At 36.4% G+C, this 24,149-nt stretch overlaps 1 protein-coding gene across 1 annotated transcript in view; it reads right to left on the reverse strand.

Annotated features, from left to right (window-relative positions):
* Window positions 1-308: 308 nt before the first annotated feature.
* CEP152 (centrosomal protein 152) overlaps window positions 309-24,149 on the reverse strand; it is a 27,396-nt gene continuing 3,555 nt past the window's right edge. Inside the window, exons 6-27 of the mRNA XM_026045775.1 lie at window positions 23,431-23,571; window positions 22,260-22,399; window positions 20,491-20,691; window positions 19,703-19,850; window positions 18,742-18,833; window positions 17,980-18,131; window positions 16,794-17,001; window positions 16,090-16,203; window positions 15,848-15,978; window positions 15,535-15,663; window positions 15,239-15,374; window positions 14,435-14,626; window positions 13,575-13,847; window positions 12,985-13,116; window positions 11,500-12,150; window positions 8,660-8,831; window positions 7,036-7,215; window positions 4,131-4,212; window positions 3,951-4,057; window positions 3,154-3,310; window positions 2,031-2,134; window positions 309-1,782 (exon numbers count right to left, since the gene is read on the reverse strand). Of these exons, the coding sequence (XP_025901560.1) occupies window positions 737-1,782; window positions 2,031-2,134; window positions 3,154-3,310; window positions 3,951-4,057; window positions 4,131-4,212; window positions 7,036-7,215; window positions 8,660-8,831; window positions 11,500-12,150; window positions 12,985-13,116; window positions 13,575-13,847; window positions 14,435-14,626; window positions 15,239-15,374; window positions 15,535-15,663; window positions 15,848-15,978; window positions 16,090-16,203; window positions 16,794-17,001; window positions 17,980-18,131; window positions 18,742-18,833; window positions 19,703-19,850; window positions 20,491-20,691; window positions 22,260-22,399; window positions 23,431-23,571 (4,688 nt within the window). The 3' untranslated portion in view covers window positions 309-736. The remainder of the gene's footprint in view (window positions 1,783-2,030; window positions 2,135-3,153; window positions 3,311-3,950; window positions 4,058-4,130; window positions 4,213-7,035; window positions 7,216-8,659; window positions 8,832-11,499; window positions 12,151-12,984; window positions 13,117-13,574; window positions 13,848-14,434; window positions 14,627-15,238; window positions 15,375-15,534; window positions 15,664-15,847; window positions 15,979-16,089; window positions 16,204-16,793; window positions 17,002-17,979; window positions 18,132-18,741; window positions 18,834-19,702; window positions 19,851-20,490; window positions 20,692-22,259; window positions 22,400-23,430; window positions 23,572-24,149) is intronic.

Genomic DNA, 24,149 nt, shown 5'->3' on the forward strand with positions numbered 1-24,149 from the left:
GGCACACACATGCACCACACACTTACATCTCCTCCCGCCTGACCCAGATCCAGACAAAAGTCCAACCTGTGCCTTTCAGTCCCTACAGAATACAGGCCTTTAAAAGGAAGCGCAATAAATACCAAGAGAAATGACTGCATCTTTAGTTCAAAGTGATAGTTTGTGCTATTTAAGGAACATCTGTAAAACATGGTTGTCCTAMATTAAATCTTCTTTCACAATAAAGTGTTTTTCTTTGCTGTACCCAAGGGAAAACATAYATGAAGTTTGATTATAATAGTTTAATAAAAATACACAACTATTTGTGCTTTTATTATAGGCATGCACAGAGACTTAAAAGGCAGGGGKTCTTTCAAAATGGAAAAGTCAATTGAAACGGTTATTTCATACAAACTCTAAAACATCTTGCATGTGCTGAGCTTTGGAGTTTTCATAACCACTTTAAAAAGATTATCACAAATGACAGTAGCTTTGTTTTATATAAATAAACATTGCACTGCAAGCTAAACAAAWTATAAAAATAGATTCTATTTAATAGACATATAATACACAAACAGCTACAAAAGTCAAGACAAAGGTAAACAAAAGTCTGCATTAATATTAACTTGACAGCATTTCTTTAGGTAACAACCTGAAAATGTGTAACATTAACCAGATTTTCCCCATCCTCAAGCTTTTATTTAAATATATGATTTCACTCCACACCCACCCATTCCCAAAGTGAGGAATTCTGTTGTCAGTTTAAGTTAGAWAGGGGGCTATCAAAACCACTATCTTCCTGAAAAGATTGGGGATCCCGCATCATTTTTTTCAAGTACTGGTTGTAGCATTTTCCAGCATTTGAATTTGGTGATGCACTCAGTTGTGCAACAGCAGGTTTTGATTTGTCAAAGTTTGGGAATGAAGTATGCTCGACATTTGCTTTCAGATGGTCTTTACAGTAAACTTTTGCGCTGTCTTGTGCGCCAAGAATCTTGTCATTAGTAAGTTCTCTCCAAGAAGCACCTCCAACATTTTCATCTGCAGAGGGAAGTGACTTGATATGAGCAAACTCTTCACAGGAAGCTACCTGTGCTTGGTCATTAGCAACAGGTTTTTGTTCAGAGAACAATAGAGACATATTGGCACTATCCAGGTGCAGACTTCCATTCACAGAACTCCATTCACTGCAGCTTCCTTCATCTCTTTCTGGAGTTTCTTGAACATCAAAATCCTGGGATATTTCAGTTGGGGTCTTGAGGTTTCCAAATGGCTGGTTAYATTTATCATCTTTCAAGACTGTTCTTTCGTTCTGGCTCTCTAGAATGCAGTGAATTGGCCCAGATACAGCAAGACCATTCACGCAGCTGGTTGCATGCACAGTTCCCAACTTCACCTGAGAAGCAGATGAAGGGGTATTTTGATGTGCTCTCTCACTAGCTGCACACAACAATCTTCTGTCTGCATTTAGGACGGGGCCAAWTTTTTCTCTTTTTCCACCTTCATTTGGATAAAGCTCTGATAGGGCATCTCTTGAGGCGTCATGTAAGCTCTTACAATTATTCCCATTCTGGATACTTAAAGACCCTCCTTTATGAAGCACATACTGTGTTTCAGTCTGTCTTGTATCAAAGTGCTGTCTCAAGTCATGCGGCACACATTTCCGTACAACTTTATCATTAGCTTTTTGGGTAATATTTTCAGCACATGATTTGCTTTCCATAAGGTTTGGCCCAGTTTGAAGTGTCAAATCTCTGTTTGAGTGGTCAACTCCAGTTGGCAGATCAGAATTTAATAGTAGAGCTGAGAGAGAAGGGAAAGAAATTGATTAATTGAAGGAGATATTAATGTTGAAGAAAAAAAAAAAAAGGAAAAAGAAATTTTTTTTTTTAATAAAGAACTGTCAAAATTACCATCATTAAAATAAGCAGCTTATGTCTACCTTTCAGCTCAAAGGCTTAGAAAAAAAATTTAAAAGGATATTATTTCACTGCCCATCTGTATTTTCAGTACTATATGCATGAAGCCTTTAGAAGAGAACAAGAACATACCTGAGCGGGTAGTTTTGCTTTGGGGTATGTGTCGAACAGGCGTTTCAAGGACTTTAGCCATTGTAGCAAGCTTGCTGGCAGCGTTCATGATTTTTTTTTCAGCTCTACCAAGAATCACAGAACATATTAAAAAAAGTTTAGTTTAAGGTTAAATAGTTTTTCCCTACATCATTTCAGCTAAAGCCATCTATAACATCAGAACACTTTCTAAATCAGCCATTATATCAGCTATCATATTAAAAGGCCTAAATTATAGAGAAAAGCATAATTTTGTTTTGCTTTTTTGCTTTAGCTTCTGCTTTTAGACAAAAACTACATACTACAAAAAAGACTTCTACTGTTTGCTCTCAAATAGCATTGCTCAAAATACTGCCCTTAACTTTTATTTGCACTATAGGAGAATAGATAAGGCTTATACGATTCTATCTTGGAATAGCCTACAAATCACTATAAAACTGCAGAGTCAAAGGCAYTGCCCATCTAGAGGCATTTCTTAATACAGACTGTTAAATAAACACTTACAAAAAAAAAAAAAGTGATCAGCTGCCATACACACATTCCAAAGAAAGATTTGTTAACAGTCCAAAAACAGCCCTGCTTCTTCAATTAAAGCTCAGAAAAGTCAGACTACCTTGGCAAGTCTTTTAGCAAGACCGGGGGAAACAAAAAACAAAGGCAGAATTTGTTTAAGGTATTTAATATCTCCTTGATGACTCGCTACAGCAAAGAACAAATAAATTTTACTATCTCAGCCTTAAAAGATCACCTTCCAAACTGTCTTCCTTYCAAAAATTAAAATGTACAAGAGCTGCAAAACCACCGTACTTTTTTGGTTTTATCCTGCATTTTACTTGAAAGAAATACTGGGGTGAGTCAGAGAACCCTGGAAAGATGGTATAACACATATCGGACTATTCAACAGATCTCAGTCATGTAACTTCCTGGAAATCCCACAGCAGCCTACTGAGATACTCCTAAAGCAGCCCGGCAAGACTTCAGGTTAGATAAGGTTCACTCCAAGATGGGCTGAACCACTAAAGAACAAACTCAACACTAAACTASAAGTTTACTGCACTTCTTTCAAAAGCCATGCTTATTTCCAGAGCAATATAATTGCACTTACCCTTCCTGCTTCCCATTATCAGTAAGAAGCTGCTGAAGGCAGGTCAGATAGTATTTGCGCATTTTCCGAGCAGTCTCTTGACGTTCTCTTAAAACCTCTGCTTTAATCATTTCAGCTGCTCTCTCCTTACTTTCACGGATATAACAAAGCATATCACCTATGCAAAAACATTCCATCAGTGCTGATTCCTTAGATGGAAAAAGGAACTGGGACCGTCTAGCAGATTTGGAGCAAGGCAGCAAGGGTCCAGATTTACCAGCCAACATTCCTCCCAAATCCCTGTACCTCAGGTTCCCTATTGGCTAAAGGCTGTGCAAGACCYGAGCCAGACAGTTAAGTTCTCGTTTAATGTTTCATATTGGCTGTCACTTGCTGCTCAGCAGCATTTAGCCAATAGCAATGCTAAGCACAGGATTTCGGAGGAATGTTGGTAAATGCAGGTCCAGGAATTCTTTGAGGGCAGCACAGCTGGCACTTGGGGACCTGCTGCTGTCAAATAAGACCTAGCATTGGACTTTAGTCCCTTCTGCTCTGCCAAAAGGCTGCTGACTAAAACCCACAAGGCCAAWAACACCAGAGGAGAAATCAGTAGTACAGAAGTAGGTTTTCCCTCAGGACAAACTAAAGGGGTAGGCAGATTTTGGAGAAATAAGATCAGTGCATAAGAGAGACCATTTAAAACATTTACTCTAGTAAAGCAAATGTAATTCTCAACTTTTCTGTCAGTTTCCCATKCAATTTGGTTAAAGGAGGAAGAATTAACAACTTATTTTGCTCTCCTAGTCTTTAATACTTACTCTTAATCTTGCTCACAGCTTTAATGTACTGAACACGCATCTCCTCCAGTCCTTTTACACTGTCACAGGATGTACAGGGTTTTGAGATGACTCCCTCTGACAGTGACCTGAAAAACACACCAGTATATGGCACAGGGAAGGCAATTTATCTTATGAAAATATTGCTTAATTTATTCTTACCTTGGTGGTGTTCTCAGGTCTTTTAGTTTAGCCTTCATCTCAGTGTTTTCTGCAATTAGAGCCTCTAAAGTCTTCTGATTTTCTATTAAAAAGCACAAGTTATGGATCATAATTAATTGTATTTCTCTCAATTCAAAGAGATGTCAACATAAGTTATATACAATACCTATACCTATACAGTAACTTATGGTGTAGGAGTTCAGTGTTACAAAGCATCAACAGCTCACAGCTATAACGAGCAATTACAAGATGACCAAAGCCTGAATTTGAGGTTAAACTTCAGATGTATCAGGTGGACATACAGAAAGGGCAGAGGAGGAAGGAATAATGAGGGTTGTTTTGACAAATGTTGGAAGAGAATGATTAGTTTGTAAGTTTTCATCTGTAGGTTCCTGGGGGTGGAAAAAGATGAAAGTGGAAAAAGAAAAAGCATTTCATAATGATTACAAGMTAGGATATTGTAGAAAAAGGACAGACTTTCATGGCAAACTGTACTTTATGTTTCTAAAATCATTTAAATACTATGAGTCAAGCACAGAGCATCAACTGAGCTGACAAAAGGCCCCAAAGCTTCAGGCCTTGGGCCCATACTGAGGATTGTTGCCCATGAAGCACAGCTAGCGTACAGTACTGCCACTATCTGAGCCCTGTGTCATTTCCTAAAGTGTAGGTTCAAGACCCATGTTATTTTTGAAAAGGACATAGGTAAGAATTGATAGACAAACTTGGATACAGCCATGAATCTTCAATTGATTAGCAGGTTCCTTAATTTATGAAAGAAAAGTAGTATAAACTGGTTTCAGTTCCAAGCTCTCTTTGGACACCTATGCTTGCTAGAGATACCACTAACGTATACAAGCCACAGAAATTCTTATGTGAACATAAGTGTCGCTACAATCAAGGAGGGATGTGCCTTYAATAAGCAGAGTCTTTGCTAGAAGAATCAGAGTTTTCATGGATAGAATATAGAAAAATGCAGGACAGCACCGCAGGAAAGGCAGAGAAGTTTTGCTTCCTTTTCTAGGATGATATATGGAAGAAAAAGCAAGAAACCATCCTGGAATACAGAGTGAAGCAATTCAAGAGAACCCAAATTTGGAAAAAGYCATGGACTTCCATGATTCTCASTTGTGGTTTACATTTCATTTCTAACATTTGACAATTATATCCATGATTTTCTCGGTGATGGTCTCTCTTTTCRTTAGCAGACCTCTTATTATTCTTCAGTTTTTCACTAGCGCTCAAGGAAGTTTAGAAGCTTCATAGTTTTGGACAAAAAAGTTCAGAGAAATAATATTTTGCAGATCTAATTTATCCACCTGGCCTTGCTTATACAAGTCTGCAAGCTGGCAGGAATGTTTCCTTACAGCATACAGCTTTTAATGACCCTCACAGAGCATAAAATTTATTACAGTGGGCAACCATGCATTTTCATATTTAAAAAAGAAAAACTCCACACCSCACAACCACAGTCTTTGACACGTAGGAGTTCAGTCCCTTGGTATAACCCAGCAATTGGCACCTGTTCTCTGAGCCAGCCATCTGCCCCATGTTTACAGTGAGCAACACTAAGCAACAAACCAAAACACAAGACCCATAAAGGGAGAGCTAAGAGGCAGTTACAGGTACTGCAGTGGCAGTTAGTACAAAACTGAGTTATCCTTGCTAGCTTAGTTCCTACTGTGRGCAGAGATCACCGAGTTACAAAAAGCAATAAAGGTAGAATCTATTATTCTGAAAAAAWGACATGCACAAGATGCAAGAATAGGATAAAAAACAAGTAGCAATGCCAAGTCAGATAATGCTGCATTTAACTAAGCTGATGACGAAGTCTCAGGCAGCTTTTACCATTAGCCAGCATATGTCAGTATACAAATTTCATATTGATAGTCTTTAGCTAACACTTCTGGCACTATCACAGCAAAACACCACCATCCCAGAGCCACACTGATGTGAGGACAAACACTYATAACTCTATGATCTAAAACCTTCCTGGTCTGTGGGTTCTTTGCTAGAAATTAGATATTAGAAGGTATCACTCCTTAATCAGAAGCAGAACCTTATAGAAGAGGAACCTCAAATCGATTACTTTTTGCTATCTTTTTTCTATCAGAAATAGCTTCAGAAAAAAACTGATTTCTACACCTCCAGAGGGATCCCTGCTTTGCATTCAAACTTACAGTGAACAATCAAGGTGTTTAATATCCACYATGGGTGGCATATAGGAAAGATGCAAGAACTACCATCCTTTCTCTGTCATTTACCCTATACTTATCTGTTGCAAAGGAACACAAAAAGAATTGTCTTGATTTAAAAGCCAAATAAACGATGTAAGAACTACTTGAAATCCTAGTTTAATATATAAAAAAAAAATAGAGACGGAAAGAGAGAGAGAGAGAGAGAGAGAGAACAAATATGGCTTAAATCTATTACTGACTGCAGGAAGATAGAAGAAAACTGCAGACAATGGCTTATTAACACTAGCACCAAAAGTAACCAAGTAGCATTTGGGGCCACACTGCTCTTTATACTCCTTACTATGGTGGGATGAATAGGAGCACAGTACCAGCACAGTCTCAAAAAAGACAGCTAAAGACCTCCCAGACTCATATATRTAGAGAGAGATGTGTATAACCCTCACTGGCAATGGGATCCACATGTACACAAAGAACATCTGCTGTGTGTTCATTTTTCTTGCATTTTGTTCTYAATACACACATGTGATACGTAATGCTTATAGCCAAGAGTTAATTATTCTTTCTATATGCCTTTAAAAAACAAAAAACCTCCCATACATCGTATTTGCATCCACTGAAAGCTATATGCCATAAGAAATTAAAGAGATTCCATGCAGCCAATAAGGCAGAGCTCTTCAAGTTTTCTCTAGGTGAGTAACAATCCTAACCTTGGATTTGCTCTGCCTTGGCTTTGTGCTCCCTTACAGCAAATTGAAGATGTTTGCAGGCTTTCTCCAACTTTCTTTTCAAATCTTGGCACAGAGTCTCCTTTTTTTCAAGCTCTTGGCAGCAGCATTCAGAGCAAAAATCTTCATGAGACCAAAGGTTCCTTTTCTTACATTTCTCATCTGCAACAGCAATTATTATAAGTTATTATAATATATAACATATATATATTATATATAAGTTATTATAAGTTATACCTCACCCAAAAAGAATCAAACCCAACACTACCATTTTCAGTGGTCCACTTAGATATTCTTTCTTTCACTAGGAAAGTGCAGAGTCWATTAGTCCAAATGAAAGAATCACAAGAGGCCAGACTTCAGTTACAAAATGTACAGCAGTATCTATCAAGTCTTTGAGAACTTTCAGCCTCAATATGCTCATATTTGTGATGCTTTGAGTCTGAAGAAAGGTCTCAGCATAGACTGTGGTATCACATTTGCATTTTTTTAAATAATAAATAATAATAATAAACCAAACAGGGGCTTTAGGAATCATCTGCAGGAGAGAGGCTCCCTGCTGAGACGGCTCACATGTGGCCGAGTCCAGCTAAGCTAAGAGCTTTACAAAGACTGGGCCACTTCCAGGAGAGCAAAGGCTACTCTCTATAGCCAGTACAGGGAGCTCTAGAGACAGAAGAGCCGCATTGCTTCTATTGTTTTGTGTTTAATAGATGGTTTGTTGTTTTGGCGTTGAAGGAATTCAAGCCACATTGTAGGCATAAGGCCAAAGACTCTCTTGGGTTTTGTTGCTTTATGCTTTTTTTGGTTGCATAAGAACTCAAACTAAACAGAAAGCTCAAGAGCCATTTCTGTGCCTCCCATGAAGTTTTTCCTCCAACTACACCACCTCCGTAGTATGCACGATGGTTTGGAAAGAGCTACAATGCTGCAGAGGAGGGAAAAAACATAAAAAGAAACAAACAAAAATACATGCACACACAGCCTGTAATTCAGGTTTCCTAGAATTAATTTCTAGATTAAAAGAATCTGAATGCCTACTATGCCCAGTGAAGTATAACACAACAATGTTTTACATGAAGGAAATGAATACATGAATTCATCTTGTCTACTCACAAGTACAAGTAATACCTGATCTTCAAAACGCTTGTTAATATTATCCATTTTTGAGATACAGTTTGGAAAATATCCTGCACAGCACATTCAACCTAGACTTGCTTACTAGCTGCCAAATACTGAAGGCATTAGCATTCCTCTATCCACAATCACCTAGCAGTAGTAAACCTGCAGCAGATACCATTAATTCCTCAAGAAGAGCTTTAAAAAAGCACAAMGCTACTAATCTCCATTAAATTAAAGCTTAAGGGCTAATACTGGATCAATGATCAGTAGACCAGCACTATTTGTCATGCAGTTTGGACGCTTCTAATTTAGTACAAGCTATGTAGACAATATAATGTCAGAAAAGCTGCATATTCCTCTGTCTTCCATATATTCACTCGTTAAGTGAGCATGCATTGGATTCAATTATCAGCTATTAAAAACCACTATTAACAAGCTTAACTGCTTAATTTTATCATCAATTAAATTAAAACAAAATGAGTACCTTTATCCGTTTCAGTTTCTTGCAAAGGTGGCTGTCTTGGCATTCTTTGTTTTTCTGCTTGGTGTCCAACWCTGTATACAGGAGGTCTTGCCATTTCTCCAGTTTCTCCTTCATCGCTTTTTACACAGCAGTACGTTTTTTCATTTACCTTGGTCAGCAGTTCCTCATATTTCTGCAATTGAAAAGACTTTCTGAAAACTCAATACAGAGCAAAAGAGTGTTCAACATTAACTTAAATAAGTAAATTAAGTGTAAAGAGTAAAAATAAATGATCCTTTGTGGCCAAAATAGTTTTAATAAATGTATCTTAATTTTAAAGTCTGACATAGAACTGTAGATGACAGATTCAATTGAGGAAAAGCTCTATTCAACATGCCAAAGCAGTAGCTAGTAGAATTCACTGCAATAGCATTTATCCTGAGAGTTTTACTTTTGAAACTTTAAAGTRTCAATAGCCCTTAAGGTCACCAATAAATCAGTGTCCGAAATATAAATAAATAAAAAGTAAACTTCAACTATTCAAGGGCATACCTAGCAGAAAGATTTTTGACTCCTTTGGCGAATTTCTGCATAAAGATGGCTAGTAGAGAGACAGGAAGCCATCAAGAAAAATAATGTTACTTTTTTTGTATTATGCTATAACAGAAGATGTTACTAAGGATATTCAGAGAACTCTATCATAYAGACACCTCAACGTGTCTGAATTTTGAACTGCATTTGAAGTTGTACATTAACAAGAGTTTACCAAGACGCATACATATCTGTTGCAAGAGACACATCAAACTTARGCAAAAATTTGATTCTCTTTTAATTGTGCAATATGATACCAGAAACTTTTAGAGGACTAATTTCTGAACAGATACTTCCTACAACTAGGAAATGGTATAATAGCATCATGAGAAATTATTTCCACCACTACCCGCCCTCTGCCTTTTCTAGAAGAATAAGATGATTTCTTTTTCTGTCCTATTCTTGGATAAATTCACAGCTGCTGAATGCTGGGTAGCAATGGCATTTCCGATGGGATGCTCCCCATAATCAAAAACTTACTGCAAGCACAAGCATTGCAAAAGAGGAATCTGTCAAAACAACAGAAACACAAAAGAAGCTTTTTGGATAAAATTCTGCTTAGTCCTAAACTCCTCTAGAAGAGGAATAGAATCATTTTCCTTATTTAGGCATGCACATTAACAACAACAAAAAAAAAAGTATAATTCTTCCCTCAATCTGTCTTTTTTGGTAATTTTTTTGGTTCTGCTACAGAAAATCGGCATTTTTGCATTTTGGCAGAAGTTTGTAGTGTTTTSTCTTTTACTTATATCAGAAGCGGCGGAAATAAAAAAAGGTGTCACTGTGCAATCACCTCAGTGGAACATTACAGTCCACTAAATTACTCCCCACAAGGCTATGGAAAGTCTTCCTATTCTATGGCCCAACAGAGGTCACAGATATGAAAACCATCTACCATGAATTACTGTTTGGCATGTTCATTTTAATCACCAATTACTTTGGTAAAAACACATTCCAGCAAAAATATCTCCACTTAACATTGGAATCAGTTCAAATCAAGACTCTTAAGAACACCACAGAACAGAAAATTAACGTCCAATGAAGACAGAAAGGTTGATACAAGATAATTAGCTTTGTGGGTAGACTAATCATTAGGCCCTGTTCTTCACAATGATTTTATGATTTTGTGTAATTTTACTGACTCCAAAGAAATAGATGGAAATCACAATCTGAATGAAATGTTATTTCACCATTTTATCTCTAGGCTGTGAGCCAGAGAGCTCCAGCTATGTTTATTTATCATTTATTTTGTGTTCTGTTGCAATTAGGAAAATATTGTGTTTTACTTTGCCTCTTAAAATTTTTTTTTTAAATAAAGAAATAAGTAAATAAAAAAGTCACATGGATATCAATGACATGCTGTTTTTAATAAATGCTCTTTAGAGYGAGGTACAAAACTGTGTTTTGGGAGTTCTTTCCTTAAAGGACTGTCAGGAACCTAATRGTAAACTGCAGCAAACATGTTTTAAAAGGGTAAGTGCTTAATACTTGTTAAGTACAAAGAGGCATGAGCAACTCAATATGCAAACATGTATAGATCTAGATCCTTACCACACAACACAGAATATTTCAGTTTGTCATCTGATATATGTGGTGAGGGAAYATTTGGACGTAACTCAAAAGCTTAATAAACATCATTTTCTGTCCATCATCAAAGTTCTGTACATAATCCATTTTAGAGTACATTTTTCTGCTTTTTGGTTAGATTTGCTTTTACCTTAGATTTGTTTTTACTTTTAACTTGACTTACCTTGATGGCAATTAAGGCAACCAGCTAAGAGGCTGGCACTCCCATCACTACAGAGGCACTAACTGCTGGAACAGGGGTGCTGGACCGCTACTAAGCGATCATCATCACCCTCATGGKTGCACCCCCCACTTACTGCATAGATTGGTCTGACCACTAATCACAGCCTTAGTTATTGACTCACCTATCTAAAAGGTCCCAAGAGACTCTTAACAGGCTCCCAAACTGAAGACGATGGATCACATTATTTCTAATACTACAAGTCATTAATGTGATTTCTAACCAGATTTTCTCTAATTTAAGCATTGAGAAAATGAAAGCTACACCTACCATCTCCCTTTTCACCTGTCAGAGGCAGATTTAGCTTCTCTTTATGGYTCTAACAGACTGCTATTAATGAACTCAAATGTAGGACTAATTCTCAGGATCATGAGTATTTTTAATTATCAAAAAACACTTTAGGGTCAAACTATCATTTCCTAAATCTCTTCTGGTTGGTAGTTGTAGTTTACAGAAACATTACCTCTTTCCATTCTTGCTCAGTCTTTGCTAGAACTACGTAAACTGTGCTTCTGTAAGCCTTCTGTAAGCAAGCCTTTAGTTTCTCTTTATATTGATGTTTTGATTCAGAAGGAGTGGTGAAACACTTATCCTTCCAAGACGGCTCATTATTTGTGCAGTTGACTAGTTCTTCGTGGATTTCTCTTAACAAACCCTCCAGCTCAAACAATGTCCTCTCCTCATACTGATTAATTTCATTCTGGAGTCTCTTTGTCAGCTGAGCCTCCCATTCTCGCTGCTTTTGGTCTAGTAACATCTTTATTTCTGCCTCTTTCTGAATAGATAGGTCATTTTTCTGCTTTACAAGATCTTCCTTCGCTGTTGCAAGCACCTCTTTAATTTTGTTTCTATGATCATCTAAAAATGAACGGTAGTCTCTTTCATTCTGCTCTTGAATCTGAAGGATTTCTTCTTGCTTTTCTTTGTTCCACTGAGCACGAGCTTTTGCTACTTCTGCTTTGATAGTGGCAGGGATTTCTTCTTTCTTTAACTCCAATTCCTTTCTGAGAGAAAGGACCTTTTCTTCAAGTTCTTTCACCCTTGGTCCAGATTTTTCTGCATTCTCAAATTCTTTCTTCCATTTCTCTTCAGCAGCTGAGAGAACTAGAGCTAACTGGCAAATATAAAAGACAGTTCATTAACACACAGCCTTTCCCACACACATACCCTCACTCCCTGCAACCTAACTTCTTAATATAGAAAGACTTTAAAGGGGTCATTCATTCAAGGCCACAAAATCCTTTCAGCCAGCAAGGACTGCAGCTTTTTATGGAGATCCTCAAGGATCACTCCTCTTCCATTTCATCGATGTGCAAAGCCAATATTTTTGGCAAAGAAYGAGTGTTTATCTGGCATAAGTATCAGCTTGATTGAATGATCAATTTAGCCCCAATTTGAAGGGGCAGGTACAATCACCAGATGTCCCTTCCAACCTAAGTTATTCTGTTATTCCATGACTAGCATTAAGCAATCTGATCAAAAGACTACTTATGCCCCCTTTAAAAAAGGGATACTTGCTTGGAATAATACAACACTCAGGTGTCACAGAATATCCATATCCTTCCTTAGATGTTGACAACCTGGACAGAACAATCCATTAGTTTCAATGGAAACTCACTCTCTCCACTCAATAATTCATATTARTTTTAACTCTTATCTTTTGTACCTACTTAACTATAAACTTGCTTGGTTCTGCATTACCCACTGATTCACTCTGTTTTCTCCCTCTCAGTATTGGATCATTAGCAAAAATTTTAGAAATTATTTCCAAATTATTTCATAAAAAACATAATCTTGCATGCAACAAAACCTCAGTGCCAAAGGACAATAAAAATACGCCTCGTTAATGACTCCCCAGTTAGATCTATAAATGTTCTCAGGTTGTATGCAAGACTTAGAATACTTAACAGTTTAGCAGTACATATGAAATGCAAGTATTCTGTGCTACCTGCTTTGCTGCAGTCTCTGCATGGTCCCTTTCCCATTTTTCCTGTTCTGCCTTTAGATTTATTTTATACTCTTTGAGGTCTGTTAATTCTTGGAGCCACCTAGCACGAGCTTGAGTTAAAGCTGCATCTACCTATAAACAGGGAAAAGAATCTACTTTAATCACCACAATTGAAAACAATTTCACTACTACTTACACAAAGCAGTGAAAAAGAAGAGTTAGCGTGGATTGATTATGTATATAGAAAGTAAAATATCAGACTTCCTGCAGCTCTTGCATTTCTCATTCTCAACTAATAAAATACCAACAATATTACGCCATTCTTTCACAGAAAAAGGTATTAACTACATGAGTTTCGCTCAGGTCTGTTCAGAATTCCTGTAGAACTTCACCAAGTGTGCAAAGTGTGAAAAAAAGAATAGCTACAAACACCACAAGCTTTTATGCTTCTGCTTATTCAGTAAATAATGAGTAGAATTTACTCAGGAGTATTTAAGTTGACAGTGCTTTAAAAAATATCTAAGTCTATTCTGCACATTTGCACATGTCAGTTTTACAGGCTCCAGGCAGACAGAACAATTATTTGTTACCTGGCTGGCAAGATTTTTACGGTATTTATTTTCCAGTTCTATTTCAAGTTCTTTTAAGGCCTCTTCAGAGGCCGTCTTTTCTTTCAGTGCCTTCTGGAGTTGCMGCTTCTGGTCCTCAACAATCCTTGCTAAGTCTTTAGATGAGGTTTCATCCACAACTGTTATTTGATTAGTTTGGGTGCTGCAGTCATTATATTCAACTAGAATTCTTCTTGTTTCTTCCAGTCTACTTTGCTGTTCTCTTCCTATTTTTGCAATGACTTGTTCTTTTTTCTATGGAAGAAAATTTTTTTTTTTTTTTAAACAAGTCTCCCCAATGTCTAAGTAAATCAATCTTCATCTTCATTTAACAGCAACAACAAAATCCATGCTGGGGAAATTGATTTTATACCAGCAATCCTCCCTGACACGGGAGCAAAACCATTTGCAGAAGTCAGTGCATTTCTTCATTCCAAATCAAGTATCTACATTTCTGAAGAAAAATAATATTTAACTTGGAGACCTTTCTTACTAGGTCCTTTTAAGCCTGGGTCCTTCCTTCCTCCCCACAATTACCCTTCTGGCTATACCCTTCGTAAAGTACAAGGGAGATACACAAAGGAGTTCTGTATGTCTCCCAAATTAAAAATACAAAGTATATAAATTCAGACACTAGGTTGAAAACATAACCAGAGTTAATAACCTGCTGAAGTAAGACATCTCTACAGTGCGTGTAATACCTACTTGACTTCAGAAATGCCTACAAATACAGATCCTTATCTATCTTAAATAACAAAGTAACAATTTACAAGTGTATCAATATACAAGTGTTTCATCATAAAAAAAGTGTAATTCCAAATCCCCCAATGTAAGCTCCACACCTCCTTCTCTTCCTTCTCCCAGTGGATTTTAGCTAATGCAACTTCCTTTTCAACCTGCTGTTTGATATAAAATTCTTTTTCTTTCAGCCATTGGTTCTTTGCTGCTATGATAGAAGTATTGTACTTCTCTTCAAGCTCAATCCTCTGGTGGTGAAGWGCATCTTCCCTCTCTTCTAGTAGTTGCTTTTTAAGCTAGGAGGATGCAGAGGGGAGGGGGAAAAAAACAAACAAACAAAGAGTGTACAAGAAACCTAAGTTCGGGCTCATCTCTGCAATAGTATTTAGTCAGTTTGGACTGATCTTTACTTACAGCATATTTTAAGCTGCTTATCTCTACCAAACTTCTCTTAGCAAGGCAGCTGAGCTACTTAAGTCATTTCACAGTGATATCTTTGATTTAAAAACTTGTTTTGCTTTTCCAAAKAATTTATTATTGAATAATATTGAAAACTGTAATCCAAAGATAATGGGATGACAACTTCTACCATCACCAAGTGTTTTGTTGAAAAAGTCTCACAAATACAAGAATTCAAATTGCTGACTCAGCCCTATAAAGGGTCATAAATACATTTCAGAAACGTGCAGTTTCTATGAAAACAAGTAGCTATTGGGAGGGGTTACTTTTATATTTTAATCCATAAACCACCTAACCAAGTTAAATTAACAACAAATAGCTCACTTGTGTTAAGTTTCTGATATAAMCGCATAGCTTCCAAAAATCTTCTTAAAAGCAAAAAATACACTTCTCGATATATCTTWAAAAGTGTCTGAAATGATACAATTTATAGGTATTTTCATCATTACCTTGTCTTCTTTCAGCTGCTGCTCTTCCTCAAATTTCTGCTTTAAAGTAGCTTCCAAGGTGTCCTTCTCACCACAGACTGATATATAACATTCCTTCACTGCAGTCACCTCCCTGTTTAGCTCTTCTATATCAGCCCTTCAGAGCACATATTATTTATTATAAGTTATTTAGTCTTTACATTCAGAGAACAGCAAGGTGTTTTGTTGTTTTTTTTTTTTCCTAAAAGGAGTAACTACCATTGAACGATGCAGACAAAGTACTAAAAACATTCAGTGAGACAAAAAGCAAGCCTTACTTAAACTGTGATATTGTCTCTTCATAAGCTTGAATAAGCTGCTGTTTTTCTTCAGCATGTTTCTCTGTAAGGTCTTTCTCCATCTGGGCTTTTGTATCCTCATGATGTTGCTGATACATTCTTTCACACCTGTGATTCGCAAAGAGAGGAAAATACTAATGGGGTTTTCTTTTTTTTATTGTTTATTGTTTTCTGTTTAGAGTAAACCTATAGTTTTAATACTGCCATTCCTTATAGACAGCTGGTACAAAAATACACACACACACAAACAAGCAAGATACAAGTTAGCAAACAGAAGTGTTCACAGGCTTACCTGTCAATTGCTTCTTGTTTATCCTCATCAAAATCTTGAACCATTTGTCTCATCTGAGAACAGAGATCTTGATTCGAATTTTTCAGTTTTTCCTCATTTGATTTCAGTTCTTCAATAGCCACAATATGGTTCTGGACAAAAGTGAATTAATAGAAGGATTTTAAGGAAATTTAAATCAGTAAGATATTGCCGACATTTACAGTTAYTTTTATTTATAGGTATATACAGCTTTTCAATCTCACCTGAACTTCTTGCATCAAAGTTTCATTAGCCTTTCTGAGTCTCAGAACTTCTTCCTTAAGATTATCAGAAACAGGTGAACTAGCCACTGAAGTATCATTCGGATTTTTCACAGGCTACAAAAAAAATTAAAATCAAATCTTTCAAGATAAACTTACTTTAGAAATYGATGCTTTAAAAAAAGTTACAATTGCTGAATAAGTATTTTACAAAAGGATGAAGGAAGTGATCGCAGTACAAACAGTATCACTGTTACTCCAGATGAAGTCTTAAAATTCATAGGATTTTGAAGTTCCTATGAGCACATGTAAAACCCTGCTTGCAGGCTCATTGGCAGCTACCATCCAGTTGGGAGTGTACTTTGTACAAGTTGTACATGATACTATCAGCTTTCTCCCAGAAATTATGAGGTCTTTCTGAGACTAAGTGAGGATAACTCATTAGTGGAAGAGAGTTGTGACCCCACTCCTTCCTTTCCAAACGGAAAAAAAGGCAGAACAAAAGTATCACCAAAACAGCAAAATTGATCTTAATATCAAACACATATTTACTTAACTGCAATAAATACCCAGCTTTAAGTTCACTAATTCAGTTTGTTTTTGTAGGAAATTTAGACATTGGTTCACTTACATCTATTTCACTTTCAAAAATACTTTCTTTATTTTAACATAACAGACAGGGGAGAGAAAAAAAAAATCCCACATACCTCTAAGGCTTTTGATGCTTTTTCTGCTTTCAGCAGCTGCTTGCATTCTTCTAATGCTTTCTGGCAATCTTGAAGATCATTTTGCAATTGAGTAATCTGGTTTCTCTTCGTTTTATTGCTGCTCAATGAGCGTTCCAGTTCAGCTTTTAATTCTACGATAACTTCATCTTTAGAAAGTTCTTTGTCCGGGTCTCTATTTTTTATTGCACTAGTAGGAAAGACACAACCAATTGCATTTTATAAAATGCAAAAACAAGTAAAAATATCCTACGCATACATAGACACAGGCACCTGAAAGGTAGGTGTAGCAAAAGAACAACTAATTCTGTTCGTAAAGACAGTGCTTCAAGCATAAGAGAAATGAACGTAAAAGTTGCATGCTTCAATTGGTCATGTTGTAATTCATGTATAGAATGAAGAAAAACACTTTTCTACTTCTGTGAAGTTATTTGCTCTTCTATTTTGTGAGGTGTTTTGAAACAACTCTTGATTAGTTGTATTAAAACACAGCTTTAAAATTAAGTAGCTAAGCAAAATCATTTCAACAAAATGGAACCTATGCAAATATCCATATTATTAACATGAAGTCTATGCATTGCTATGGGTGAAGACACAGTTGTCTTATACTGAGACATTAAGTTGCTGTCCACAGACCCATTAAGTGCTCGAGCACGTTACTATACTCTCTAATATATGTTCCAGATTTTACCCATTTGGAATAAGCTACAGCGTGGCAGAGCTCAAAGTTTCTGGAACATGAGCAAGCTTCCCATCCCTGTAATGCTGATTGCATTAAGACAGCTTCCTCATTACTTGGTTGCACTTGGGCAATGCTTTCTACCTTAACTCTACTAGGAATTAATAGAAAAACTTTATCAGCGTTTTGGATTTTTAGAGCAACTTATAATAAAAAGATGCATCTACTTTCTTTTCTAATATTCCTTCCCTCCAAAATAAGGCAATATTGGCCTTATAAAGTCTGAATATTTGTTAACCAGCTATTAGGCATCCAAGTTATGGTATTACTTTGGTTTCATATCTCTCAGATGCCCTGACAATRTAAATCATTTCAAATATTTTGAAGTAATTACATATTGATCCTATATGATTATCCTTTACTGAAATATTAGATACTATGTATAATAGAGGGCTTTAGATTTTGCTTTATCTAAGAATCATTCAATACCTGCAAAATCTTGACTTTTTCCAGTTGAATTGTTTAATTCCCAGATCTACATAAGACTCACTCAGCTCTCCACCTGCCTCATTGAGAAATACTCCAAGCTTGGCAGCAGATTCATACAACATAATTTCTTCCTTCAGTTCCATTAATTCTTCCTTAAAGGCAGAAGCAGAAATAAGTTATTTCTGATAACAGAGAAACAGAGAAACTCCAAGTAAATGACCCAGTCCTAGTGACAATTCTTAGAAAACAGAAATATAGTGCTGTTATTTCCCAACAATGACTCTATTTATTGAAATATTCCAACATTTGTTTAATTTTTTCAAAACATATCTTTTTCACACTATCATTTCTCCAGCAAATGTAAGAGAAACCTACAAGTTAAGTGGGGACTGTTTTCCATCACTCTTGTTGGGAAAAGGTGCATCTCAGAACATCATATTTCTGTTTCCCATAGCCTAATTTACGAGATTCCTGGTCATATCTAAACACACCAAATGCACATTTACATTTTCTTGTTCCATAAACAGAATAAATTGATGTAAGATATTAGTAGTGCAAAAGTGATACATCTGCAAACAATATACTTCTTTAAATAAAAAATAAATTCAACATGCAATAACGGGGGAAGAAGGAACAGATAATCTTTTACAGAAGAGAAACRAGTTTCCCACAACAGGCAAAAAGTTTCAACCTACCAACCTCTTACCCCTAACAAATCTCTCTAGAATAAGAGTGGTAACATATTTAATAAAATGAATTAACCTGCAAAGCCTTGTTCATGTTATTGCTTATCATGTGTGCTGACTGAGCTTGTTGCAATTGAAGCCGTAACTGGTTTGTCTCCTGTATCGAGCCTATTGCAAGATRGAAAGAGCAGGGAAGAGGGAAAGACAGAAATATAAATAGGCAAGAAAAATCATGACATGTGACAATAATGTTCAATTAAATAGCGACACTTATTCTCATGAAGGCATTATTCTGTTTCCTTTAGCTCCCTCTTAGAAAATACAAATAAATTATGGTGAAGGTTACTACAGTTCCCGAAACACCTCATTTAAAACTTAGAACTATTACTGTGGCTTTATTTCTATTATTAAAAGTCTGAAGAATTAARGATTTAAAACTAAAAGCCGTGAGTGGCAAGCTATCCCAAGAGTTCACTGTCCTTGCATATCACCAGAAGCAAAAACAGAATGATGTCCCTGTGCCAGAACATCAAGAGGAACAGGACTATCTTAGAAAACAGGTCACCTTCCCCTWCTCCCCCAATTGATGGACTAGCCTTATGGAGTACCAATAATTCTATTGATACTAACTCTTGGGGAAGGAAGGAGGAATTAACTGCCAACTACAAAAACAATTATTTTTCTTTAAATTTGAATATGGGATGCAATATATAAACCAAGTTACTCTTTTACTGTAGTACAGAACAGTGTGCAACAGTACAGCCCTGCTCAGAAATACTTATCTATTGAAATCAAAGTTACAGCTTACACAGGCAAACTTCTTAAACTAGAAGCTTTAATCTGAGGATTCTTGTATTTCTACACCACCTTTTATTTAAACTGAACTTTGGTTAAAWCTGGTTAAAGTACTGGGCAGCAAACAGTGTAATATGCATTTAGACTTACAGATCCGATTTCAATAGCAATGTATTGTTCTATACTTCAAAAAGTTTAAGTCATGTCTGCCAGGAAAGATAAGGTATGAGCAAAACACTGACCTGTTTGCAAGAGGTTTGCACATTGCTTTTGACTTTCTTCTAGACTCTTTGTCAGCCGATTTATTATTTCAGTTTTTTCACATTTGTTTTCTTCTAGTGTTTTTTCAAGTTGCTTGACATGCTCTCCTAGGTGACTGCAAAGCTCTTTCTGGGAAAGAAGATTAGTTTTATTCATACTCCGAACAAGAAAGGAATTTTAAGGAAAGTGAATTCTAGTTTCTCTCATAYGAAAAGAAGAGCTCCTGAGGACTTTGCAGAGTACCTCTTTTGAATGTATTTAATAGCATAACCAACTTAATTGTTAAGCAGAATAATAAGTTGCATAATAGGACAAATCCTATTGGCCCTATCAAATACCACCTTAAAATTAACTTTCCCCCAATCCACTTCCCCCTTTTTAACCCGCCACTTCTAAAATTAAGGATTCCCTGRGACAGGTGCTTTATCATTCTGAGATCAAAGCTTGGGGATCACTCAGTTTGTTAAACAATCTGTCTTATAACAAATTATTGGAGCATTTCTCAAGTCCTTTTTGCCTGCAGACTTATTCCTAAATACCTTTATTTTGGCAAAACAGAGCCTTCTCTGTCTGCTATATGCCAGCTCCACAATATCACTGTCCAAGACTTGCATGAGAGCATATCACATAAGCTCCATAACATTGAAACTTATGAATATCTTTCCATTAGAAGGGAAAATTACTGATTACAGTTCAAGAAGTGAACTGTTCAGGACAGTTGTGTAGCTCTGCAGCACATGCAACAGAATGTGCCCATAACCATTCTCACCTGTTCTCGGAGTGCAGAGCTTGTAGTATCAAGTTTCTGCTCTAATGCTAATACTTGCTTTTCATACTTTTGCTTGAGGGCTGAAATAACAGTCTCGTGCTGCTCTCTGGCTCGCTGAAGGGCATCTGACCGCTGAAGTTCTAACAGCTGCTTCTTCATGCTTTCCATGGCTACCTCTGCCACTTTGGACTGCTTCAATAGCTATAGGAACAGTATTAAATATAACCTTACCATACACCTTCAAAAAGCCCAAGATATCTCAAAAATGCAAATTCTTCGATAAAGCATCGTGTTGTAAAGAAAGGAGCATTAACTTCATTATGTTAACTAATAGCATCAGTACAATCATGGATTTGGTCTATCACTACCTCCATCCATTCAGTTACGTAACTGAGAATTTTATTTCCCTGGTGGGTCTTCACTGTTTCAGTACATTCTGCCACAGACAAACAAACAAAAAATTCCCAAATCCACTCACACCAAAACAGCATTTATGAACAGTTCTCTTGCATTTTTGTCTAAAAACAATCCTAAAATAAGCAGTCACTGGCTTGAGAAACAAGGAGGACAGGAAGAAAGGGGAAAAAAAAAAAAAAAAAAAAAAAAAAACCACAAGCAATTGCACTCTGTTTACGTAGGTACTTTGATCATCTCCTGGCCAACAAAAGCAAGTTAGAAGTAGCAACCAGAAGAGATTATCACTCCTTCAGAGATGGCAAGAAAAAAATATAAGGCAAGGAGAGCAGTTTAATACAGTAAGTTTTTCTACTTCCAGAAAMCCTACATGAAAGGGCCTTTCATTTTACATCTGACAGCTGACGATAAAATATGCTCCACAGCAAATAGTCTGTTCTTCAGTGTCCTGTTCCAGATTTTTTATTTTTATTACATGGAAAGAGCAAAGGAAGAAAGGGTCCTTAAAACTGGTTACAGTTTTGTGCTGTACTGTTAAGATAATCAGCACAATCTGAATTCCTGTGTATTTATCTACCAAAAAGTAAAAACATCCTGTTTTGAGTCATGGAAACAGAGGAGTAACAGTGAAAGTCTTATAAAGCATCCCAAGGGGCATGTCAGACAGGAAGAGACAAAAAGGAGAGGAGAGGGCAGAGGAACAGAGAGAAAAAAAAAAAAAAAAAGAAAAAGAAAAAAAAGAAAAAAAGCTAAGTGAGAAAATTTATTGATGAGGCCTAAGGAATGCAGTAGGTCAAAATAACTTTGCATTAGAGTCTGCCTGCTGCAGTCCAAATGATTCATTTAAAAGAAAAAGTTGGTCCAAGAATATAATGTATAAAAAATGTTATTATTTAGGAAGGCTCTTGACATTAATATCTAGCATTTGAAACAATCGTCTATATTAGTAGGTAATGTGATTGTTTTTCAAAGGCACAGATATGGTTCAAGGCACTAAGTGAATACTTACAGAATATTTCCAAACCAAAGCTACGAATTCACTGGAGCAAGCTAAAATTATGTTCATTTAACTTTTGCTCCAATATTCAGTATGTCAGTTCATAGGTTTATCAGGAAAGAATTGCTAGAATCCTCATATGCTGCATAGATTTCAACAAGCTATTTTTCCACCAAAGCATCCTATTCAACCATTATATATTAAATTTCTGATAATTAAAAGAAATTCATGAATGAGACAACAGAACAAAAAAAAATCTCTTCTATGTGAGACAAGTAATATTTATGTTTAATACAAACGCACCATAAATAATCATATACRTCTCCTACAATTAATAGCTTAAAAACAATAATAGTACCTGCTCCTCATTGGCAGTAAGAGTCTGAATTTGGGTTTCAAGTGCTTTAACTTGACCTTCAAGATGCACTTCCCGGTCTTTTCCATTCTGATAGAGTTTTTGAGCCTCATGAAGACTAACAGCCAAACCATCCTTCTCATCTTAGAGGGGACAAAGTAATTGTGAGAGAAACATCCATTCAACAACTACATGGAACACGATTATTCAAGCACTCCATCATACAGAACCAARCTCCACCAGCCCACATTCCTACTCTATTCGAGCCGAGAAGAGATCCCAAAAAGTCAATCTCCACCTCCTGCAACGGCATCAGAACTCTACCATTCTGTTGGCACCAAGAACCAACACACAGTGGAACACCCAACAGCTTTTTTTTTTTCTGCCCTCTCCCTGTCCCCCAAAATCTTTTGTGCTCTTTTTGCATTCTATATGTCTGTCTTTATTTTCCAGGCTCATGACTATTCTTGTAGCAAAAAAAATAAAATAAAATAAAAACAGACCAAGACATCTCCATGACAGCTTTGCCACTTGGGAAGGACTTGTGTGTATATACAGTCTAGAAAACTATTCAGTTAAACTACACTTTTTTTTCTTTTGATCAGAGAGGCATATTTCTTCTGCTGTTTGCCTTCTTTTGATACTTTTAATGCACTATTTAGGCAAACTTCTCATTTTTCTGTATGCCTCATATCTAGCACATATGAATCTTGGAATATAACAATGGTCCTGAGAAACGTGCATTTACAAATGCAGTAAAAGTTGAGTCAGGTAGCTGAGTCAGGCTCCAATCTAAAGAAGCATTTACGCTACGTATACATCAGCATGTTTTCTGGATGTTAATATTTTACTGAATCAGGGTCTTATTGTGACAATAAATTCTATAAATGTCTAACAGTCCCAGCGCCCTATGTCAATATATTTAACAGATGTTAAAATACTTTAATGTTACTGTCCAACTGAAAAAAAATAGCCAATAACAGTAAGTGTGCAGAAAAGTCTAATTTCAACTTATTACCTCTCATATAATTTTGAGGGCAAAGGGTTAGGTCCACTTTTGTTTACAAATCAAGCTCATAAATAGGATCAATGCTAACTAAACAAACGTCATAACAAACAAGTTGCTAGATATCACTAACTCTAGAAATGGAAGATCTTTATAAAAACATTTTACCTGTGATCATTGAAAGCTGATGATTCAAATACCTAATCTGCTGTGCACTCTCTTCTAGCTTTTCATTAAGTTCTTCCAGTTGTCTTTCTCTTGCTTTATTCAGAACTTGAAGCTGAAGAACCCGCATGTTCTCTGAAGAATCTGCCAAATTTTAAATAGTGTACAGACAAGTCAGCATAACTGCAATCAAGTAAACAAGTCATAACCATAAATGATTTTCCCCTCAAGATATTTCTCTCATACAGTTAGAAATTCACTGTTGGGACACCCGAACACATCTTAGTTTTGTTACACTCATATCACCTCAGCTGCTCTATTAGGTTTGAATTGCCTACAGTTTTCTAGCCATCACTAACAATAATATCAGAGGTAAATATTTACATGCTGTAAATTCATAGGCAGTTCAGTGACATTTGGGAAKTTTTCCTACAGGCAACAGAGCAAAGTTACTCTCCCGTTTGAGGTGCACTTCATAGAAAAGCACATTTATSATCAAACAAAACATATTTGAGAACCCTGGGCCAATGGTTTCCAATAAAATTTCCATGGCATTGAATAATGAGTTCTTTCTTCTGTTCTTATTGTTCAAAGCCTCACTGATCAAAATTATATTTTTCAATACCCTATAAGGTGAATGTTGGAAGGGGCAAAGGAAGGGGCAAAGGAAGGGGCAAAGGAAGGGGCAAAGGAAGGGGCAAAGGAAGGGGCAAAGGAAGGGG

The sequence above is a fragment of the Nothoprocta perdicaria genome, unplaced genomic scaffold (assembly GCF_003342845.1).
Source record: "Nothoprocta perdicaria isolate Ctin4 unplaced genomic scaffold, notPer1 scaffold_41, whole genome shotgun sequence".
In the NCBI taxonomy this organism is placed as follows: Eukaryota; Metazoa; Chordata; class Aves; order Tinamiformes; family Tinamidae; genus Nothoprocta; species Nothoprocta perdicaria.